At 46.5% G+C, this 20110-nt stretch overlaps 1 protein-coding gene across 1 annotated transcript in view; it reads right to left on the bottom strand.

Annotated features, from left to right (window-relative positions):
- OBSCN (obscurin, cytoskeletal calmodulin and titin-interacting RhoGEF) overlaps positions 1 to 20110 on the bottom strand; it is a 287786-nt gene that overhangs the window by 245291 nt on the left and 22385 nt on the right. The window contains exons 3-7 of the mRNA XM_019507926.1: positions 10062 to 10331; positions 7480 to 7740; positions 2980 to 3282; positions 2286 to 2552; positions 3 to 131 (exon numbers count right to left, since the gene is read on the bottom strand). Coding sequence (XP_019363471.1) covers positions 3 to 131; positions 2286 to 2552; positions 2980 to 3282; positions 7480 to 7740; positions 10062 to 10331 — 1230 coding nt within the window. The remainder of the gene's footprint in view (positions 1 to 2; positions 132 to 2285; positions 2553 to 2979; positions 3283 to 7479; positions 7741 to 10061; positions 10332 to 20110) is intronic.

Raw genomic sequence — 20110 nt, 5'->3', positions numbered from 1 at the left:
CTTCCCATCCTTGAGCCACGTCACAGCAGCTGCCCCGTCCGAGAGCTCTGCCCGCAGCTGGGCCTCCTCGCGCAGCCGAGCCGAGACTTTCTCCACATCGCCGCTCTTGTTAGTGATTCTTACTGCGGCGCCTGGGAGGGAGAGAAAGAGCTTCCTGTGAAATCCTCCTGCCCCACGTGAAGTCTGTATTATGTGGCAAGCTCTCCCTTGGCCCAGATCCTGAGGCATGCAATACAGAGTGGCTCGATTCACTTCAAGGGACCTCGTCCAGCTTTGCAATAGGGTCCCCGAGATGAGAATCCAGCCCCCCTGGATGCGTACGTCTTGCAGAGAACAATGCACAATGCTTTCTTCGTAATACTCAGCGTGAAGTCACAAACAACGCTGGATGGAGCTCTTAAACCATTTTCCTCAACGTTTCAAGGAAAATCCTCCAACAACAGCATGACCAAGTCCCAGACTCCAGGTCTGGCCATTCAACCCATCACTGAGGGAGCCCATAGTCTGCTCGGTCCTGCTAACCCCCCCAACAAATCCAGAAGAGTTCAGTGGGACTGGGCTTCGGCCTTGAGACCCCTTGCTGTACAATTTTATTTTCTTCCTGTAGAGCTACTTTCTCCCTGCTTGGCCTCTCTACCTATCTGTATCCATCCTCTCCTTCGCGATGCAAGCCCTGGAAAGGAGACCTCCTCACTTGCCACCTGCCACTGCTTTCTCAGCATCCACCCAGCACCATAAGTTTCACACCAGAGCTAAAAAGGGTGGATGCGTAACTGGCCTTGGTTTATCACAAGGTCAGGATCTGGATCTTCAACCCATGCACCCACGGTGCTAAGGCACCCTTCTCCAAGGGTAGGGCTACAAATGGGTGTAGAGAGTTTAATTTAACAAGGCATTTCTAACTCTGCCCTTAGTCGTGAAAACCCCATACTCTTTCTACATGCCAGCATCCCACCAAATTGCCAAATCTCTCTTTGTTTTAGCGTTATTTTTTAAACGGGTTTGCATTTGAGTCATTTGTTAGTCTATTTGTGCAAACCACATGGAAGGCAAATGTCTACAAGGTGAAATTCCCCTTAGAAAAGACCAGGCCAAAGCAATACAAACTCAGATGCACCATTTAGATCCCTAAATATGGGCTCAAGTAGGGGTGCGGTTGTGCACAGGCCTTCTTCATCCCACTGATGGCATTGTGTGGTCACCCAAACAGCTGGACTCTCCCATTAATGGTAGTTTAAATATTCCTCAATGAAGATTTCCACATGAGGATCTCCCAATCTTTCATTCATTGAGCTTTGTATTGCAAAGCAGGTAGATATGGTCTTCACTGCAGAAAGAGGGCAGTTTAGGCACAGCTCCATTCTGCTGCCCTTACTAACAAGGACCGCGTCCCTGCTGCTCAACAGATGTCAGCATCGTGGTCCATGAGGCTGCTTAAGCAAGAAGGTGAGAAGCAAGGTTTGTTTGGATGATACCTACTAAACCAGGAGTGTCAAACTCAACTTGTGCCCTGGGTCGGATTTGGACTTCAGGGTTCGTCGTGGGCGAGATCTGGCCTGGAGCCTGGGGCAGCAGCAGCAGTGGTGAGAGGGGCAAGAAAGCACTTAATGTGGAGGAGGCAGCACGAATGGAGGCAGGCCGGGCAGCAGCAAGAGCTGCCCAAGCTGGCAAGGGCCGTATCAACCAGGGCCACGAGCCCTGGATGCTGCAGCAGGCAAAAGACATACCCCCGAGCTCTGTGACCCATCACTCGCACCAGATGGAGTAACTGCATGGGGCAGATCCAGCTTACGGCCAGCATATTTGGCATCCCTGTAACTAAACTACGAGAAACAAATATATGGAAGCATATATTTGGTCCAATAAAACATATCAACCCCCAAAACCTCGCTTCTCCTGGCCCAGCATGGCTATAGCAACCCATCAACCCTAAGAAATAAGGTGTCAGGAAAGCACCAGCACCTGGCCTTGAGATGGGTACAGTATTGAAGCCGTCTTGGCATCGGAAGCAGTGCAACTGTGCTCTCAGAGCAAGATGCTAACTCGCTCTCCCAATGCACAGTGCAAATGCCACTAAAATGCTTCTGGTTCACAAGGCAGGCTCTGCTGAGAAGCACGGCCGTGTCTGACAGCGCTGCAGCTAGGCAGGCAGGTTTGCAGCATAAATGTAGCTACAGTCCAGCGTGCCGTCTTGTAATAGTGCCTACAGTCCCAGCTCCCCAAGCTCCCTGTCCTAACAGCTGCCCCTGCTTTTCTGGCTGAAGGAAGGAAATCAATGCACATACCTCTTATTCTCATCTTGGTACTGCTTTCAACATTGTTGGCGACAAACTTCACCTCCGCCCCATCGTCCTTCTTGGTCACGTTCTTTATGATGAGGATGTGGGTGGTCTTGGTTGTCTTAATGATATAGATGTCACTGCTCTCTAAGGCTTTGCCATTAAGGTACCATGTGCCAGAACAAATGGTTGTGAGGTCAATAGAAAAGGTAGCATCCCCTCCTGCTACGGCTTCGACCGCTGTCAGTGGAGTTCGCACGGCCAGGGCCGGTTCTGTTGGAGAAGAGGGAGAGGTAAACCCGAAGGCATGAGGCTGTCGTGCTGCAAAGCGATGTCTTGTATACCCCAAACTCTTAAAGGGAAGAAAAGGGAAACCAAAGACAAGAAGCCAATATGGGGAAGTCTTTGAGAAGGCCACATCCATTGAAGGCAATGGGCATGTGCCTGGGGACGCACCACCAGCAACTGATTATAGCATCGTAAATAGTAGGGGCAGAGGTCTAAACCCTTCCAAATCCCAGTAAACACCCTCAAAAATAGAAATAATTCTGGGAACGGGCCAGACCCCAGTGCGTGCTGCCTCCCGTGCCCCAGAGAGGGTTGATTCTTGAAGAAGACAAGTTTTCAACCAGGCCTACCCAACAATGTGACCGCATTGCTAGCCAACGGGGTTGTCTGCATCCCTGTGTTTGGGGCTCACCCAGATGCTGGGATCCCAGGAACTCCAGGTAAGGGCTCTGCCCGTAGCTGTTGACAGCAGAAACGCGGAACTGGTAATCTCCCTCTTCCGACAGGTCGCTCACTGTGAATTCGGGGACGGGGACGGGAGACTCGTGACACCGCATCCAGGTGAAGCCCATCAGTTTCTTGCGTTCTACGACATAGCCGTCAATGGGGATGGGGCGGTCTGTCTTGGGTGGGGACCAAGCTAGCGTCACTGAGGTTTCTGTTTTATTTTTCACCACAGGGTTAGTTGGAGGATGGGAGGGAGGCTTCCTGGGAGCTGTACGGGGATAAAGACAAAGAGCGAACCTTACCGTAAAGTAAAAAAGCCACCGCACAGAAGAGCGTGCTGAAAGCTGCTTGTATGGCTACTGGGATTAGCATTCACGCCCCCCGTGCTCACACCAACACATCGGGCTCAAAAGTTATATCAGTCGTGATTTGAAATGGGGAGAGGATTTGAAGACAGATCCTTCCCCGTGAAGTATTGCATCCCTGCCCAAACTCACACAAGCCTATAGTTTCCCTGGATCACGGCTGTCCAGGTGCAGTTGCCTCTCCTGTTGCCATGCAGTGCGGAGGGACAGCTTGCCCCTGGAGGCCATCCCCACAACGTGTGGCCTGGATATCCTCGCATCGGGTGCAGCCACACCAAAGTTGGGCAGCCCTGGCCCAGGCAAACACACAGACCATAACCCCTACACAACATTATTGACCACCTGTGCACACACACATATGCGTGCATACACAGTGCCACTAACTCACACCCCAGAGGTACTGATTTCTCTGCACCCACATTAGTGCTAAGACACACATGGTACCTTTAACACTTATGTGCAGACCCACCAGATTATTGCCCCACACACATACAGTGCTATTGAACTCCTGCATGCGCGCACACACACACACCCTATTCAGGGTCCAGTTTTGACCAGAAAATACCACTACCTGCTTCCCAGACCAGATGTACACTTTAGCACAGAATTACCACACAGTATTACTGACGCCCGCCTCCTGCACATCCAGCAAGACCCTACTTTCTCATATGCACAAATCATCATGGACTCTCCTTACACACCTGTGAGGCTCACACACATGCACACTCGCACCTTTCTTCACATACCTGCATGAACTATCCACAGACATTATTTCACACATGCGTGCAAAACACTACACTCCCACATCTTATACATACACCATATTTAATAGAGAGCGAGCGAGCAACTTTCACTTTGTTTTTCTATTATTTCATTGAAGATAAATTTAAAAAAAAATAGCTCTCCAACAGTCTGGGGGAAAAGAAATATCTACATGCTTAAAGTTACCCTGGTGAGATGCAGCTTGATTGGGATTCATTAGATTAGGACATTTGTTCGTTAGAACGTTAGTTAAAATCAAGCCTTTATTTCAACTTTTTTGCTGTTCACTTAGGGACTTTAAAGAGACCTGTATAAATACAGGAATAGTGGCTAGTGCTGTGAATTCAGGGAGAACCTAAGAGGGTCGTCTGCTGAAGGAAAAGTATGGTATTTGAATAATTACATTTGCTCTTATGCAGCACCCTTCATCAGTAAATAGGTCAGAAATATATTACCTCTGTAGGAACTGGGCTTGAGGATCACACTAAAAAAAGTCAGGAACTTGAGTTTTGCCATTAACCATCCAGCAGGCTTAATTTTCCGATCCCAACTGCACACCCCGGCCAGCTTCCTGGAAGGCTTCTGAGTAGCGTAGTCCAAGAGGCAATTTTCTGTACTAACTATGTTATAATAAGAAGAGGGCCTGGTAGCAGAGCAGTGACAGCATCTCACTTAGGATCGAAAGGCAGAAGTTTGAGCCTCACTCTGGACTTGCACGGATGCCCTCCCAAAGTCAATTCGAGTGGAAATGCATGCCTGGTCATTCAGGCTGGGGAGTCAAAACCTTCCAAATGTGATGCTGGCTACTTCGTATTCTAGCATGTTGTTGGCAATTGAAAACGGTGCTTCTTCAATGTCCTAGCTCCATGGGCCACTTCAGCTGGGACAGGCTTTGACCTTTTCTGATCATGAGAGTCAACACCGGAGCATGTTCGAATCACCGTGCACTAAGTCCCCTCCCTATTTTGCTGATGTATATCCAGTGTAATTTGTGTGATAGCAGCTGAGCGCCTCTAGAATGAGAGCAGATTTCTGCCCTCTGGACATACGCCTCTGCATCGCCAAACAGCCATACCAGGAGGGAGAAGATTTGTGTCAAGATAAGAGAGCCACTGGTGCAATGGCCCCTGCATTCCTGCTGTCAGGAATATGTGACATTGCTGTAAAAGTGGACTCCTTGCACGTGCACTCGTTGAGCCAGGAGCCATCATTTATGGTCTGGTTGTCCCTTACACAACAGGACAGGACATCCTGGCCATAACGTAAGTCTTTTCCATGCCAAGGCACCTGTGCTAGGGGCATCATCTTGTCATTTCATAGAGCAACATTCCTCCCCTGCCACCTGCTCCAATAATAAACTAGAACATTTTGGCCCAGACTCGCAACTGATGTAAGCTGGTATAGCTCCACTGAGTTCAGTACCAGCTGCGGATCTGGCTCTGAAACCATAATAGGGCCAGCCTCAGAGATAAGTGATAGAAAAACTGGACAGGTGAAAACTGAGGCAGGGTCAATGACTGAATGCTGGAGCTTTGGAGTCGCATGTTTTTACAGCTGCCTCTGTTGCTTGACACATAGGGTGCTAACAGATGTGCAGCTCTCTACTGTAACTCATGGTGCTTCACAGAAAGCGCAATGTCTTACAATGAATCCCTGGACCCAACAGATGTTCACTGTTTGGTTGGGGTGGAGAATTCAGCTCCATTTTGGAGCTCATCCAGTGAAGAGAGGCTGCATGTTTGCAGCCTTTCTCCCCTAGCCCCTTTCCCTACCCAGCCCTACTGTCTTCAGGACTAGAGGGGGCAGAAGGCAGGGAAGGGAGCTCTGCTCTGGAGTTTGCCCAGCCTGGGCTTGAAGGTGGACTGGAGCTCCCCCCAAGATATGAGATCGTCTTGGTTCTCTTAATGATATATATATATATATATAAACACCTTTTGTCAGGGCACACCTGTAGAGTGCTTTTAGGGGGCCAAATGTGCAACAATTATTACTTTTGTCAGTGCCCATAGGCTTTGCCTCTCTCTGCACTGAAGAGATTTTAAGACTCTCCCCTCTGTCCTGTTGCTGACAACCAACATTAGCACAAAATGCCAGCCTCATCTGTAAGACCCTTTGTAACATGAGCTCCCAAAAGACACACCTGTCTGCTGTCTGTCTCACCCATCACCATTTCTAAGCCAAGAAGGACAATTTATTTAGCTGTGTATGCAGACCCAGTTCCTTGTGTTTGGAAAAATCTTGAAGAAGGCAACAGCCATGTAAATAAAATTGTCCCTAGAAATGAGCCCCAGCTTTGAGGCCCCTGAGTTTTGCTTTGATACTCTATCAAACTATCTATAGTAGGAACTCTAGTTTTTTGCTTCTGGAACTAATTGTATAACAAAGGGTATCCAAACTATCCATGTTTTATATTTACTTTCACTGATTAGTTTGGAAATCCTTGACCAAGACTGAAGTCAGAGTAAAACAGCTGGCTATCTGGGCTAAATGCCTCCTGACCAGCAACACTCCCAGTGGTAGAGAGCCTGGAAATAGTCTGATATTTTCCCTTCCCAAATCTACCATTGATTCAGGGGATGTTTTCAAATCAAAAGAAAGGTGTAATTGCAACACATGCTAGCAGACCTTTGCTACCTGAGCCTCGCTGGTCTACATAACAATAGAAGACTGGGGTAGCAACCAGAATACAAGCTCTCCAGTGACCATGGGTATGTGTATTAGTTGCTCTAAAATGCCAAAGTCCATGTCCCCATACCCTCTCAGCTATTGTCATCCCTACTAGCTAGATTAAGCTACTATAAGTCTGCTGCCATTTTGTCTTTCCTGAAGACTGTTACAGAGAGGAAATACACACACACACACACACACACACACACACACACACACACACACACACACACACACACACACACACACACACACACACATGCAGATGCACACACTGCTCTTCCTCCCCCCCCAAATTTTTGTGCTCTCTTGCTCACTTTTATAATGGTGCAGATACAAAAACTTCTGTCAACTCCATAGAGCATCTAATTTACCCTAATACATTAGTTATTAGTGTTAGCATCTAATTTCATCCCATTTAGACCGCTGGTTAAAATCAGGCCCTTATTTCAACATTTCCCCATCCCTGTTCACTCAGGGACTTTAAAGCATGAGACCTGTATAAATACAGGAATAGTAGTTAGTGCTGTGAATCCTGGGAGAACTTAAGAGGGTCATCTGCTGGAGGCAAAGTATGGTAAATTAGTGCTAACACTAATAACCATTTGGACTGAGCGCATCATCTTGGTGGGAAAGTGCAACGTGCATCAAAAACTGAAAGCAGAGCTTACTGCAGACAGCAAACTGGGTGGATGTTCTGCATTCGTCTGCCAGGAACGCAATCTCCCCAGCATCCTCCATCTTGCAGTCTCGGATGATCATGGTATGTTGCTTGCCCAATGAGGTGATGTAGATTCGGTTGCTGGGCTTCAATTCTTCCTTATTCTTCAGCCAGCGGATGTTCGGACACTCGTTGGCCAGCTCCACGCAGAATATCGCTGTATCATTTACCCCGACTGCAGTCTTGCGTGGCAGCTTCTTAATGATGTTCCCTTTGAGAAATAAAGTAACCAAAATCATATGTCAGACTTGAAATACTTGAGCTTCACTGCACTGCCCAGATCGGCTGGATCAACACAATGTCAATAGCTCCAGCTTAAATGCAATATATATTTTTGATTCAAGAAGTCTTGGGGGAAATTCTAGATCAGAATGGGCTATTGCAATGATTTCTTCCAGACTTCAATCCATGGAGCCATAAAAGGGGGATAGTAAATTCTGTAGTAGATGGCTACAATCAACTGTACTTGCAGTTTAGGATCTGATGCGTCTTCTGTTGGGAAAATACTGTGTGCGTTGCCTTGGCAAGGGAAGCATTTAATTATGGGAGACAAGGCTGTTTGGGTGAATCTGATATCTTTTATTAGACCAACTAAAATAGTTGGAAAAAAATTAATTATGGTAGGCTTTTATCATGTGCCATGACCCATATTAATCCCTTCCTTAAGGAAGCCAGCATGCATCTGAGAACAGGTAGGTCCCTGGAGGGATACTGCTATGGACTCCCATACATTTATCTAATTAATAGCATAATTGATGCCCACACTACATTCCCTCAACCTATGAGGAAATAGCTGTGAGATCCTCAGGTGATTTTTAAAAACAATTAAATCAGACCTGCCCATTCCCATGGAGTCACTTATGGTGGTGCTTATGGTGTTTCCCCCTTATTGTAACTTTGACATTTCCATAACCTGCTAGGAAAAGCTCAAAGTTACAGGGCAAAACTGTCCACAGGTAACTTCAGTCAGATTTTCAGGGAAACTCTGTTATTGCCAAGGACATTTTGGATGTGGAACACCCTCTAAAACGAAAGATCAAAGCTATCCTCATCAGAGTTATTCAGATTAAACTCTGGCAGTGGATTTTATAAGGTTCATTGTGAATTGCTCAGGAATTTAGGATTCACTCTGGTGGGCCAAAGACATCCTCTCTATCAGTGGTATCAATGTCCCAACTGTGGAAGTGCCCAATACAAGTGTATGATGATGTGACAGTGAAGGGGAAAGATCCTTTCCAACTCCCACGTGAGATCACTTTACACCCTATAGCAGGAGGTCCGGTTACACATGCAAAATTTCCTTTGCCTGTGAAGCTACAAATGTTATTAAGGGCTGTAACATTATTTAGGCATGGGTGGGGTTTTCTTTCACAAGGCTTTAAAGGAGTCATTAATGTAGTTATGCTGTATCTATATGCCGGCCCTCTGTGAAGCCATGAACACTACAGGAAGATTGTGCAGATGCTCTGAAACCATCTCTGAATCTTACAATCACACAATCAATCAGGGAGCCCATAATATGCCCCCAATTACAATCACAATTTCTTTAACTTTTTGAACCCTCGTATCTCTTTGGGCCTTTTTATCCCACTATGCCCACACTTACCAACATGCACACGTGGCCATTTGTTTGCGGATGCAAAACATGCACTTGTATATGCAAATCTAACACATGATCAGGGTCCCGCTGTCTTCTGCCACCAGGCTCGCAATGACTGTGTCAATGGGAGTAAGGGCAGACCATAAATAGGAAGGACCAGATGCAGTTCCCTGCATTTTTCAATGGGGTCTAGTGGAGGTGCTTGCCATTTACACAACAGCAAGCAAAATCAGAATCAGGGCCAGAGCTCACGGATGCGTATTTGCAGATCCCCGTTCCTGCTGGTGAATCAGTAGGCTCAACATAGTTCTGTGTTTCTGAGCCCTCCATTACTCTAAACCCTACACTTCAGCGCAGAGAAACCCTAACCCACCACACCTTGGGAAAAGTGGGATCTCAGTTTGGATCTCCCTCCAAATTTTGCCACTGGATCCTAAGCTGTGTAGCCAGCCAAGTCAAACCTCTGGATCAGAGCAGCTCTCAGCTTCAGGTACAACTGGATCCAGATCTAAACCCTGCAATATTGCATGTTTTACCTACTAGCGACTAATCTGCATGCAAGAATTACAAGTTTGCTACTGAGTCCAGGTAAGGGCCAGATTTCTGTATGTGTTCTGCTGCTTTCAGTTGTAGTTAGACACACGGTCCCAAATCCTCTCGCCCAACCAAGACAAACTTTTGACCAGAGATGGAGACTTCCCCATTAGCAGCCCATTCAAGGAATTACCTTAGCAGCAGTTCATGCCTTCCAAGATGACAGTCGTACTACATTTTACTGGTCAAATGGTAAAAGCTAGCTGCAAACCCCACTTAAAACCATCAGCTCAGCCAGGAAAAGATTCTGATTCCAGCAATTGATAAATGGTAAGGAGCAAGGTTAGAAAGGGAGGAAAATAAACCCAATGGGAGTGAATACGTTCTCTCCCTCTCACCTTGGACGGTCAGTTCTGCAATGGTCCTGCTCCCTTCTTTCATTTCGCAGATGTAGACAGCGTCGTCATCCGTGGTGACGTTCTGGATGGTGAGCCGGCGGTGCGTTCCCTCTTCTTCAATGTTGTACTTCTTGCTTTGCTGGAGTTTGGTCTCCTCCTTGAACCAGGCGGTCTCTGTGCTTGGGACAGGCACCTCGCACTGGAACATGGCAGACTCTTTCTCCCGAACTTCAACATCCTCCAGCTTTGTCTTGAAAGGAACCATAGGCTCTGGGGAAAGGGAGACAAGAAATGAGAACTTGCAAGGCCTTGGAGGTATGGACAGTGGGAACCCATAATCCAAACAGCTTGCGCGTTATCGCCAACTTTTGCTGCGATTTGCATTGTGCTGGCATCCCAAGGTTTGATGCCGGGATCAAGCCCCGTTGTGGTGGGAGCTGAACAAACGTGTTCTGCCACTGATGAACACGAGCTGACCAGGACAAGCGTTTCAGCACAGTTCACAGAGTTTAAGACCAGAAAGGGCCTTTTATCTATCCAGTCTGACTGCTCACATAACCCAGGCCACAAAGCTTCACCCTAACATAACACTGTAAGGCTAAAGACACAAAAAATATGTCAAGATGACAAACGGGTTTAGGGGAGAAGAACCCAAGGTAACAACATTAGGAGGTGAGATGAATGCAAAACTGAGCCTGCCTTTTGCATCGTCGTTACAACAAATAATATGCTGCATGCACAATGGAGGGGAGCCAGTGGGAAAGATGTGGAAGGGAAGTGGGGAGAGGTCTGTGGATGCTCCTTTCATGGGAAGGACAAGAAGCATGTGTTTATTGTAGTGGAGAAGGAGGGACGTGGGGCAGAGGGCATTCAGCACTGTGGATCTTGCTCCTTGTGTTTTGGGAACTCAGCCCGATCAAGCCATCACTCGCAGGCTGGACAAGATTATCTATGAGCTGTGTTTCCACGCAATTCAATCACAGCTAATCAAGGGGAGGGTGGTATACCTGCTCTTGCACTTCTTTTGCATGAGGATCTCAAAACACTTTATAGAGACAGCTCTCCGGTGGAGAAACTAAGGCACAGAGAAGAGTCGGATACAAACCCAAGGTCAGATACAAGCTTATGGCAGAACAAGGGACTGACCACGGGTCTCCTAAGCCCTATCCTAGCACTCTGATCACAGGACAATCCTTCCTTAGCAACACCACCAGACCCAGGGATACAGCCCGGTTCATCTACCTCCCCGTTCTCAGCTTCCCTTAATGGATCACAGCTTCTGTTCAAAACTTTTTTGTTTCCACCTACGTGCAAATGCTGAGCCAGGGCATCAAGGGGATACACATTATAAACAGAACAGAGGGATTTAGCTCTCTGAGCTCGGTAACTCAGCTGGCAGCCACCATCTTACAGCACTTTGAAAATGGATCTTTTGCAACCCCTAATACATGAACATGTAACAGGAGAGAGAAAAGTTGGCACTTGTTGAAAGACTAGGTGGGAACAGGTTGTGCTCAAAGCAACAGGGAAATGACTGAGGAGCCTTGTAACATGCTAGAATAGCCAATGCCTCCTGCTGGACAGACTGCCAGAGCCCAACCAGCTGTATGCTGGATGGCAGTGGGGGCAAACCTTTCTGGTAGGCATGCCACAAATTAGCCCTGCACCTTCCCCAGGTGCCACTTCAATCCCTTTCCCCTGCCAGATCTGCTGCTCAGCTTTCTGCTCCCTGCCCTACCTGCCACTGTTGTCCCTGCTCCCTCCCTGATCTTCTACAGGCCACACACCAAGACGGCTCTGCTACGTGTGGTATGCAATATGCATGCCACTGCTTGGCCACCCATGCTCTAGGCACTGGTGGCACACAAAGATCAGGCCCTGAACCATGAAGTTGTGCTCCGGAGATAAGGAGCCTCTGTTTTGCAGAATTCAGGGGATGCGGTATATTTTGGATGGAAGGATTTTCCTGCTAGCTTGACTTACATCTCCAGAGAGGACACACAAATCATCCATCACCTCGGAGGAAGAAAATGGAACAAGGGCACCTGTTGCTGCAGGGTGCCAGTAATAGGGTGATTTGGGAAGTCTTGAATGGATTACGTGCACTGAGAAATAACTGGGAACTTGTGCAAGGTGCAGCCTAGACCACAACCAGTTTCCAAGTGGTGACAGGGGGAAAAGGGCATGAGCTCCACTGACCAAATGTGCTTATTACCTTGGAAAGATTAAACTGCTGCCTCAACCTGTCTCCTGAGCAAATCTAAGTGTATCTATATGGAAGGGAGTCTAAACGGGTGTAACGTACACATCTTCTGACCCCCTCGGCACGTAAAATTACCTTCCACCCAGGGACGGATGTGTAATGCACACCCCCGCAATACATACCACCTCTCAATTTATCCTGCTGTGTCTGAGAAAGTATGAGCTGATGTACCTTGCCTGAAGAGAGGGGTAGAGAGCAGGAAAGCACTAACCAGAGGGGACAAGACCTAAGGGGCCAACTTCAGAAATGACGTATGTTACAAGAGAGCGCCCACAGGAATGTGACAGGTATCCAGGCGGTAGCCACATTGCAGAGGCAGAAGCAATCAGGACTCGTGGCAGAGGTGATATCTAAGGGCACGTGATTCACGTGCTGAAGGGGTCAGAAAAAAGCACAAGATATACCAGTTTACCTTCGTGGGAACTCATTCCCATATGTGGAGCAATGAGGCAAATTCTCCACACCTGTCATTTTCCTTCCACTTTGCAATCACAGCATCTAACACAAACCAGAAAGCCCTCCTGGGAAGAGATGTGCATGCCTTAATTATAAACATCTAATAACAGAGGACATCCAGCTGAAAAAGATGCCTGAGCTATAGCCGCGGAGCTGAGTTTACGTCTGGTAGAGGTAGGTACAATTCCGCTGGTAGCCCCCTAGACTCAGCAACATCCTTTGAGAGCAGCCTAGCTTGGTCTGCCCTGCTCGTGCATTCATTGTGCAGCCTCTGGATGTTCCTGTGTGCTGTACAGAGGTGCAGCAAAAGTGTTGTAAGTGGTGAACAACAGTCAGAGCTGGAGTTCAAGCCAAGCAAAGACCTATTTGCATCTATTCTTTGTATTTGTGGCTGTTACACTAATACATTTGAGAGTGGCTGCAGTTCTGTTCCACATGGCAAAGTAGGCCTGCAACAACCATTCTTCCCTCCCCTCTCCCTTGCAAACTTCCACACTCATAGTCTCGCCTCTAAATTACCACGATGCACGCGTGCACACACACACACACAGCTCTAAACGTGCACTGCGTTTTCCATCAGGGAGCATGAAGGAGAAGGAGAGGGATACAGTGCCTTGATGATTTGGGCACACAAGTCCTAGAACCCCTAAATGAGGCCCCGTAATAGTCTCGTATCCATCTTATTAGTAAAGAAGCAGAAGCAGAGAGAGAATAGGTGACTTCTAAATGCCATACTGTAGGTCAAGGTGGCAGGACTATGAAAACAGCACAAGTCTTGACCCCATAATCAAGAGGTCCCTCTGCCTTGTGGACAATTAATATGTTTTGCAAGGGTCCTCTTTCCTCAGTCACTGGGGAGAAGAACGTACACACAAACTGCGACTTTAATATGAGTAACACCAACACTCATGCAAAATTTGCCCAACTTGATCATTTTCCCAGCTGTGACAACATTATAACATTTAGCAATGATCTCGATAAGGTCAGACGATCAGTGTATTTCACAGTTCTTTTTCTTATCAAGAAATATTAATTCAGGGAGGGTCACAGTCTAATTTAGTTTTCCCAGGAATGATCTGTCTCAATTAAAAAAGCTGCAGCTGAACTCAAACTGGCTACATGAATCAAGGACAATAAAAGTCCTTTTTTCAGATATGTGGAAGAAAAACAAGGGCGACATAGGTCCCCCGCTAAACCAACTGGGACAGCTGACTGCCAACACGCAGGAGAAAGCCAATCTGCTTCATGATTACTTTGTGTTGTTTTTTCACCAGCCCAAAGGGACCACCGGGGCGGGATGACCAGGGTGAGGGTGAATATATGCCCACTATAGGCATAGGTCTTGTGAGGGCACATCTTGAGAGGCTGGACCACGACAAATCAGCTGGTCTGGATAGGTTGCACCCAAGAGTGCTAAAGGAGCTGGCAGACATCATAGTGCAGCCACTGGCGAGGATATTCGAGAACTTGTGGTGCTCGGGTGAAGTACTTGAAGATTGGAAAAGAGCCAATGTGGTGCCCATCTTCAAGAAAGGGAGGAACAAAGACCCGGGAAACTACAGGCCAATCAGTTTGACCTCAATTCCTGGGAAGATCTTGGAAAAAATGAATAAAGAAACCATTCCTGACAGGCTAATAGAAGGCAACATTCAGAGGGACAGCCAGCATGGGTTTGTTGCGGGTAGGTCTTGCTTGACCAACCTCATTTCCTTCTATGACCAGGTGATGTATCACCTGGACAAAAGGGAAGAGGTTGATGTCATGTATTTGGACTTTAAAAAAGCCTTTGACCTGGTGTCCTATGATGTCCTCATGGAAAAATTGGGCAACTGCAGCCTTGACTACTCCGCAGTCCGATGGCTGAGGAACTGGCTCCGAGGTTGGACCCAGGGAGCGGTAGTTGATGGAACCAAATCGATATGGCGCTTGGTGACTAGCAGCGTACCCAAGGCTTCGTTCTCAGACCTGTGCTCTGTAATGTCTTCATAAACAATCTGGACACTGGTGTCAGAAGTGGACTGGCCAAGTTTGCTGATGACACCAAACTTTAGGGAAGAGTGTCCACACTTGAGGACTGGCTGGTGATCCAGGCCGACCTCGATAGGCTTGCAAGGTGGATGGATGGAAACGTGATGGTATTCAATATGGAGAAATGCAAGGTGCTCCACCTCAGGAAAAGAAAAACCGGCAGCACACTTATAGGTTCGGCAATGCTACGCTCACTAGCATCATAACTGAAAGAGACTTGGGGGTCTTGACTGACCACAAGATGAACATAAGCCACCAATGCGATACCGCAGCTGGTAAAGCAAACCAAACTCTGGCTTGCATCTACCGATGCATCTTGAGCAAATCCCAGGATGTCATCCTCCCAAAGTACTCAACCTTGGTGAGGCCATAGCTGGAGTACTGCACTCAATTCTGGGCTCCACAATTCAGGAAGGACATGGAGAAACTTGAGGGAGTCCAAAGGAGAGCCACACGCATGATCAGAGGGCAGAAAAACAAGCCTTGTGATGAGAGGCTGAGAGCCACGGGACTCTTCAGCCTGGAAAAGCGCAGGCTCAGGGGGGACCTGGTGGCCACCTATAAGTACATTGGGGTGTGCATCAGGATTTGGGGGAACGCTTGTTCACCAGAGCACCCCAAGGGATGACAAGGTCCAACGCTCACAAACTTCTCCAAGACCATTTTAGGCTCGACATAAGGAAAAAATTCTGTACTGTCCGAGCCCCCAAGGCCTGCAATAGACTCCCCACCAGAGGTGGTGCAAGCACCTACTCTGGACACTTTTAAGAAACACTTGGATGGTTGTCCTGCTGGGATCCTTTGACCCTATCTAACTTCCTGCCCTTTGGGTGGGGGGGCTGGACCCAATGATCTTACAAGGTCCCTTCCAGCCCTAACGTCTATGAAATCTATGAAATCTCCAAGCCTGGACTTGATAAAAATTAAGCTGATCCTAGATTTTCTATCAAATTTATTTTAATGGAAAACATGGTTTCTGGGATGTTTAAACTGTCCACAGGAAAATGTGGAATTGGCTGAATTCTTTTTCCATTCTTGGATTTTTCCATTTAGAGAAATCCAAACAAGTCACACAACTAATCTGTTCCCACCTGCGTTACTGCAATACCTTATGGGAGTTAGAGTGTGATTCGCATCATGTTCCCCTTGGTCCCTAATGGTCTTGGCTTCCCACCTGCCATGATGCAAAGTAACTTCACATCTGGTGAAGTCACCATTGTTCACCACTGGAGTTCAATAGCCAGAATGCATCACGGCAGACCATAGTGTCCATCCTTGGAGGTTTTTAAGACCCAGGTAGACAAAGCCTTGCCTGGGATGATCTAGTTGGGAATGGTCCTGCCTGGAGCAGGGGGTAAGACCTCTTGAGGTCCCTTCCAACCCTAATTTTCTATGACACGGAGCATCTGAACTACAGTTTCCAAGAGGCAAACAGTAGCTCAGGTGGATGTAGTTTCACGATGAACCAGATTCAAATTTTGAATCAAAATTATCTGCCATTTCTAAACCAAACTTTTTCAGGACATCTCATCCCACCAGCAAAAATATCAGTTTCTACTTCCTCATCATTTGGGATGAAAACTCAGGTTGCAACTTCGCAATGTATTGCAAGCTGAAGATCCCAATTTTTGGTCCGCTATAATAAAAAAAACTTATAAGAGCACCTGCTTTATTCTGGATTCTGTGCTCCTAATAGAAGGTTTATCTCCATTGTCTCAAAATGCACTAAAAGGTTATTTGAGGATGTCTTTGATATCCACATACATTTTTAAATATTAATCTGTTAAACATGAATTACTCTGCTGTTTTAAATTGTTTATCTGCTTGGGTGTACATGTTGTTTTGTTTGCTTTTGCGGGGGGGGGGGGGCTAGCTTTTGTCTTTTCCAAAGTGAAAGACACATTAAGGACTGTAATGAGGACATTCATGAATCTTGAAAAGAAAGATAATTTATTTATAATATGGAAAACAGAGAGAAGTCTGTTACTCAAAGAAAAAAATAGTAGGCGTAGACATGAGAGCAACTCTAGCACCGACCTGAAGTAAGCATAGTTCCTGCGGGAGCCAATGCCTCTAAATTTGGCCACTTGCCTTGAATGCCCTCCTTTCTCCAGTGGGTCACTTTTTTTTAAACATGTACATAATAGCCAAACTTTTCTTTTTAAACCAGGCCTCACTAACATGGCTCTTCCTAAGTGTAGATGAAGCCTAAACAGAAGCTTGTCTCCTCTATATTTCTTCCCATTATGTCTCAAGTTGCCTACCATGCCCCTACCCCACCACTTGCTGTCTTCACCCCCACTCCCTGTCCTTTTCACCAGATACCTATTCCCCAGTCCGATGCCTAATTTTCCCCTCTGTCAAGTATGAATATACCCCATTCATGGCAACCAAATGGAGACCCTTTCAATGGGACGACTGCAAGGAGGGGCAAGAGTGAAGCCCCAAAATCTTCTGCATCCCTTTTCTAGGTTTTGTGCTGTTCCTTCGCTTCCCCTTCCCTGTCGTGTCACTCCATTTTCATCTCTTTTCTATCTCCATTGCAGAGTAGTGGGCATACAGTTTAACATATTTAAGAACCAGGTAACCAATCATTAGCCTCACTCCCAAACAAGGCATTGCCTTTCTAAACACCCATGACCTTTAACCTTTACCATCACTTTCTGGTTTCTTAACCAGTTCCCACTGCATTCAGCTGGCCCAGTTCTTCATGCCTTTACCTAGGCAAACTTCTCATGGACCAGACCCAAAAAGAGTGCCTTGTATGCAATACTTCCTAACTTTATACACCATATGCAGATGTATGAAATGCCTTCTGGAAACACAAGTTGTTTATACTCGTCGCTTCATCCCACCTGCCCGCCGAGTTGGCTCTTGGAAACATTCAGACCAGTTTCTCAGACAAGATTTACCCTTTAAGAAACCTGGCTTACTGCCTTCCATGGCTCACATTGCTGAAGATATTTTGGATTTCATCCTTTCTTAAAAGCTCTAGAATCCTGCCCATCACTAGTATCACGCGCGTCATTCAAGTATTTATTTATTTGCTTGCTTGTCTTAGCTTCTGTGCTGCTAGAAGTTGTAATTTTGCTAACTGTGGAGCCTGGGGAATTTGGTCATTAGGATATGGTCCCTCTGTGAAACAGCTAGTTATTTAGGGAGAAACAAGAGGCTGCAGAGGTTGCCTGCTGCTCCACAATAAAGTGTGTTGTTTGGTTCTTGGACACCTATATTTATTGAACCTAGTGATTACTACAGTCCTCCTAGTATCTTTCTCACTAAGCAGATCTCTTCCTTCCAGCGCATCCTTATAATTAGAAATTTAGTCCAAGAGGCCTCAGGAGCTATTAAAAGTCTCTAGTTTTAACCTGGGGATCTCCTTAAGCCCTGATGCAGCAAAAAACCAAACAAAAAACCCCCAAAATCCCCAAAAAATCACTTTAACCAATTTTAAATTAGAAAAGGGAAGCCTAAACATATGCATTACACACGCACTTTTTTGGATGAGAACCCTGAAGAATATCTCAGCAATGGCTTGAGATTTTCAAAGGTGTCAATGAGATTTAATCACACAAGTTCTGCCAAAAATAACAGTAATGGAAATGGTCTCTCTAAACCCACAATTGGCTTTGAAAATGTAAACATAGAAGCTTTTTCTTCATGGGTAATAATCAGAAGCCATGTATCTGAGATGACCTTGATGGCCCCCATAAACGTGCTATTAACTGAATGCAGTCTGCTGTTGAAGAGGCACGTGGTGGATATTGGAGAACCTGGCTACGTCTGCAACATCAGACGAAGAGAAGATTGTTCAGTGGAGGTGTGCTGCTTGCATGCAAGACCTCAAAGACAACTGGGACTAATGACACATCAGTGATCATATAAATAACAGAATGATGGTTCACTTCATTGCTTCATCTTTGGGGGATGTGCTTTTGGAGGCCCAAGGGGAACTCACAATGGCACAAATATAAATCATGATCCAAATCCTAATTATAACCATCATGCAAAGAGTTTCCATTCCCTCCTACCCTTGATGAGAAAGCCTGAACAAAATACGCTGTAACAAAGAAACAGACCATAAACATTTCCATTTTAACTCTCTGACTCACTGGCATTGCTTAACAGTAGACACTGATAAATAATATTTTCCTTTGGAGCTATGGGCAGTGATCAGCAATGGCATGCTCTCCATGTCAGACAGACAAACTGGAGCTTCCAAGGCATAAATGAGATTAGACCCCATTTTAAAACCCGTTCCAACAATGCTCTTTAGACCTTGCTCTATGCTTATAAATCACTTTTAAATCTTCTCTCACTCAGATAAGATCCATCTCAATGATTTACACTTAGCATATTTTATCGCCTTCATAGAGTCTTAACACAACCCACCAATATATATGCATAGGTACAACATATAGATACATACACACACAGATTTGCTCACATGCTTTTCGTCAAACCAAAGCAACGTAGGATGAAATGCATGGGCAACAGTACAGTATTTTAACCCAAAGCCCATTTAAGTCAATGGGAGTCATTCTGCCAAGTTCATCAGGCTTTGCATCAGCTCATGGAGAACACTGTTTGCGCTACTCTTAGTTTACCCCAATTTTCCCCAGGATCATATTTTAATGGTAAACAGTAAAACTTATAGCTGTGAACATCCTCAGACAGGGACTTTAAGGAGGTGCTGAGTGCTAAGCCCAAATTCAGGGGACGAAAGCAGGCTGGGGTGGAACTGCGGTGCCTTTGCCTGCAACTGTCACCAAAAAAACTCTCAGCACTGGCTCAGTTAAAGTTCTTGCTTGAGGTTCAAGTAGCACCGCTGTGCTCAGAAAAACACAGCGGTGACAGCACTCATCCAGGAAGTGGGAGAAGCGGACTCAATCCCCACCTCAGGCTGAAGAGGTTCAAACTCAGGCGTCCCAACTCCCAGGAAAATGCTGTGGCACCCATGCTGGCAAAAAGTCCATTGCGTAGCAAAGAATGCAAAACTCTGGGTGCTGGTACTGTAGCACGGGGGGGGCAAGTGGGGTAACTGCCCTGGCCACTGAAGTGAAGGGGCACCGACAGGTGAGCTGATATTTTGTAATAAATATTCCAAAAAATTTTGGCTGATGTAATGTTGCCATGAACATGCACACAGCTGCAGCATGCACACGGCCAGCCCAGCAGCTCGGAGAGCAGCAACCAGCTGGTGAGTCTGTTGCGGGAGAAGGGGTGGGGAAGGAAGGGGAATCTGAGTTTGTGCTCCACACCGCTCAGAGTTCCCCTAGAAGCAGGTCTCCTTCTCTGGAAG

Source organism: Gavialis gangeticus, unplaced genomic scaffold, assembly GCF_001723915.1.
Source record: "Gavialis gangeticus isolate Ggan-Ray unplaced genomic scaffold, GavGan_comp1, whole genome shotgun sequence".
NCBI classification, from domain to species: Eukaryota; Metazoa; Chordata; order Crocodylia; family Gavialidae; genus Gavialis; species Gavialis gangeticus.
The sequence above is the reverse complement of the archived record's forward strand: the minus strand, read 5'-3'. Positions and strand labels throughout refer to the sequence as shown.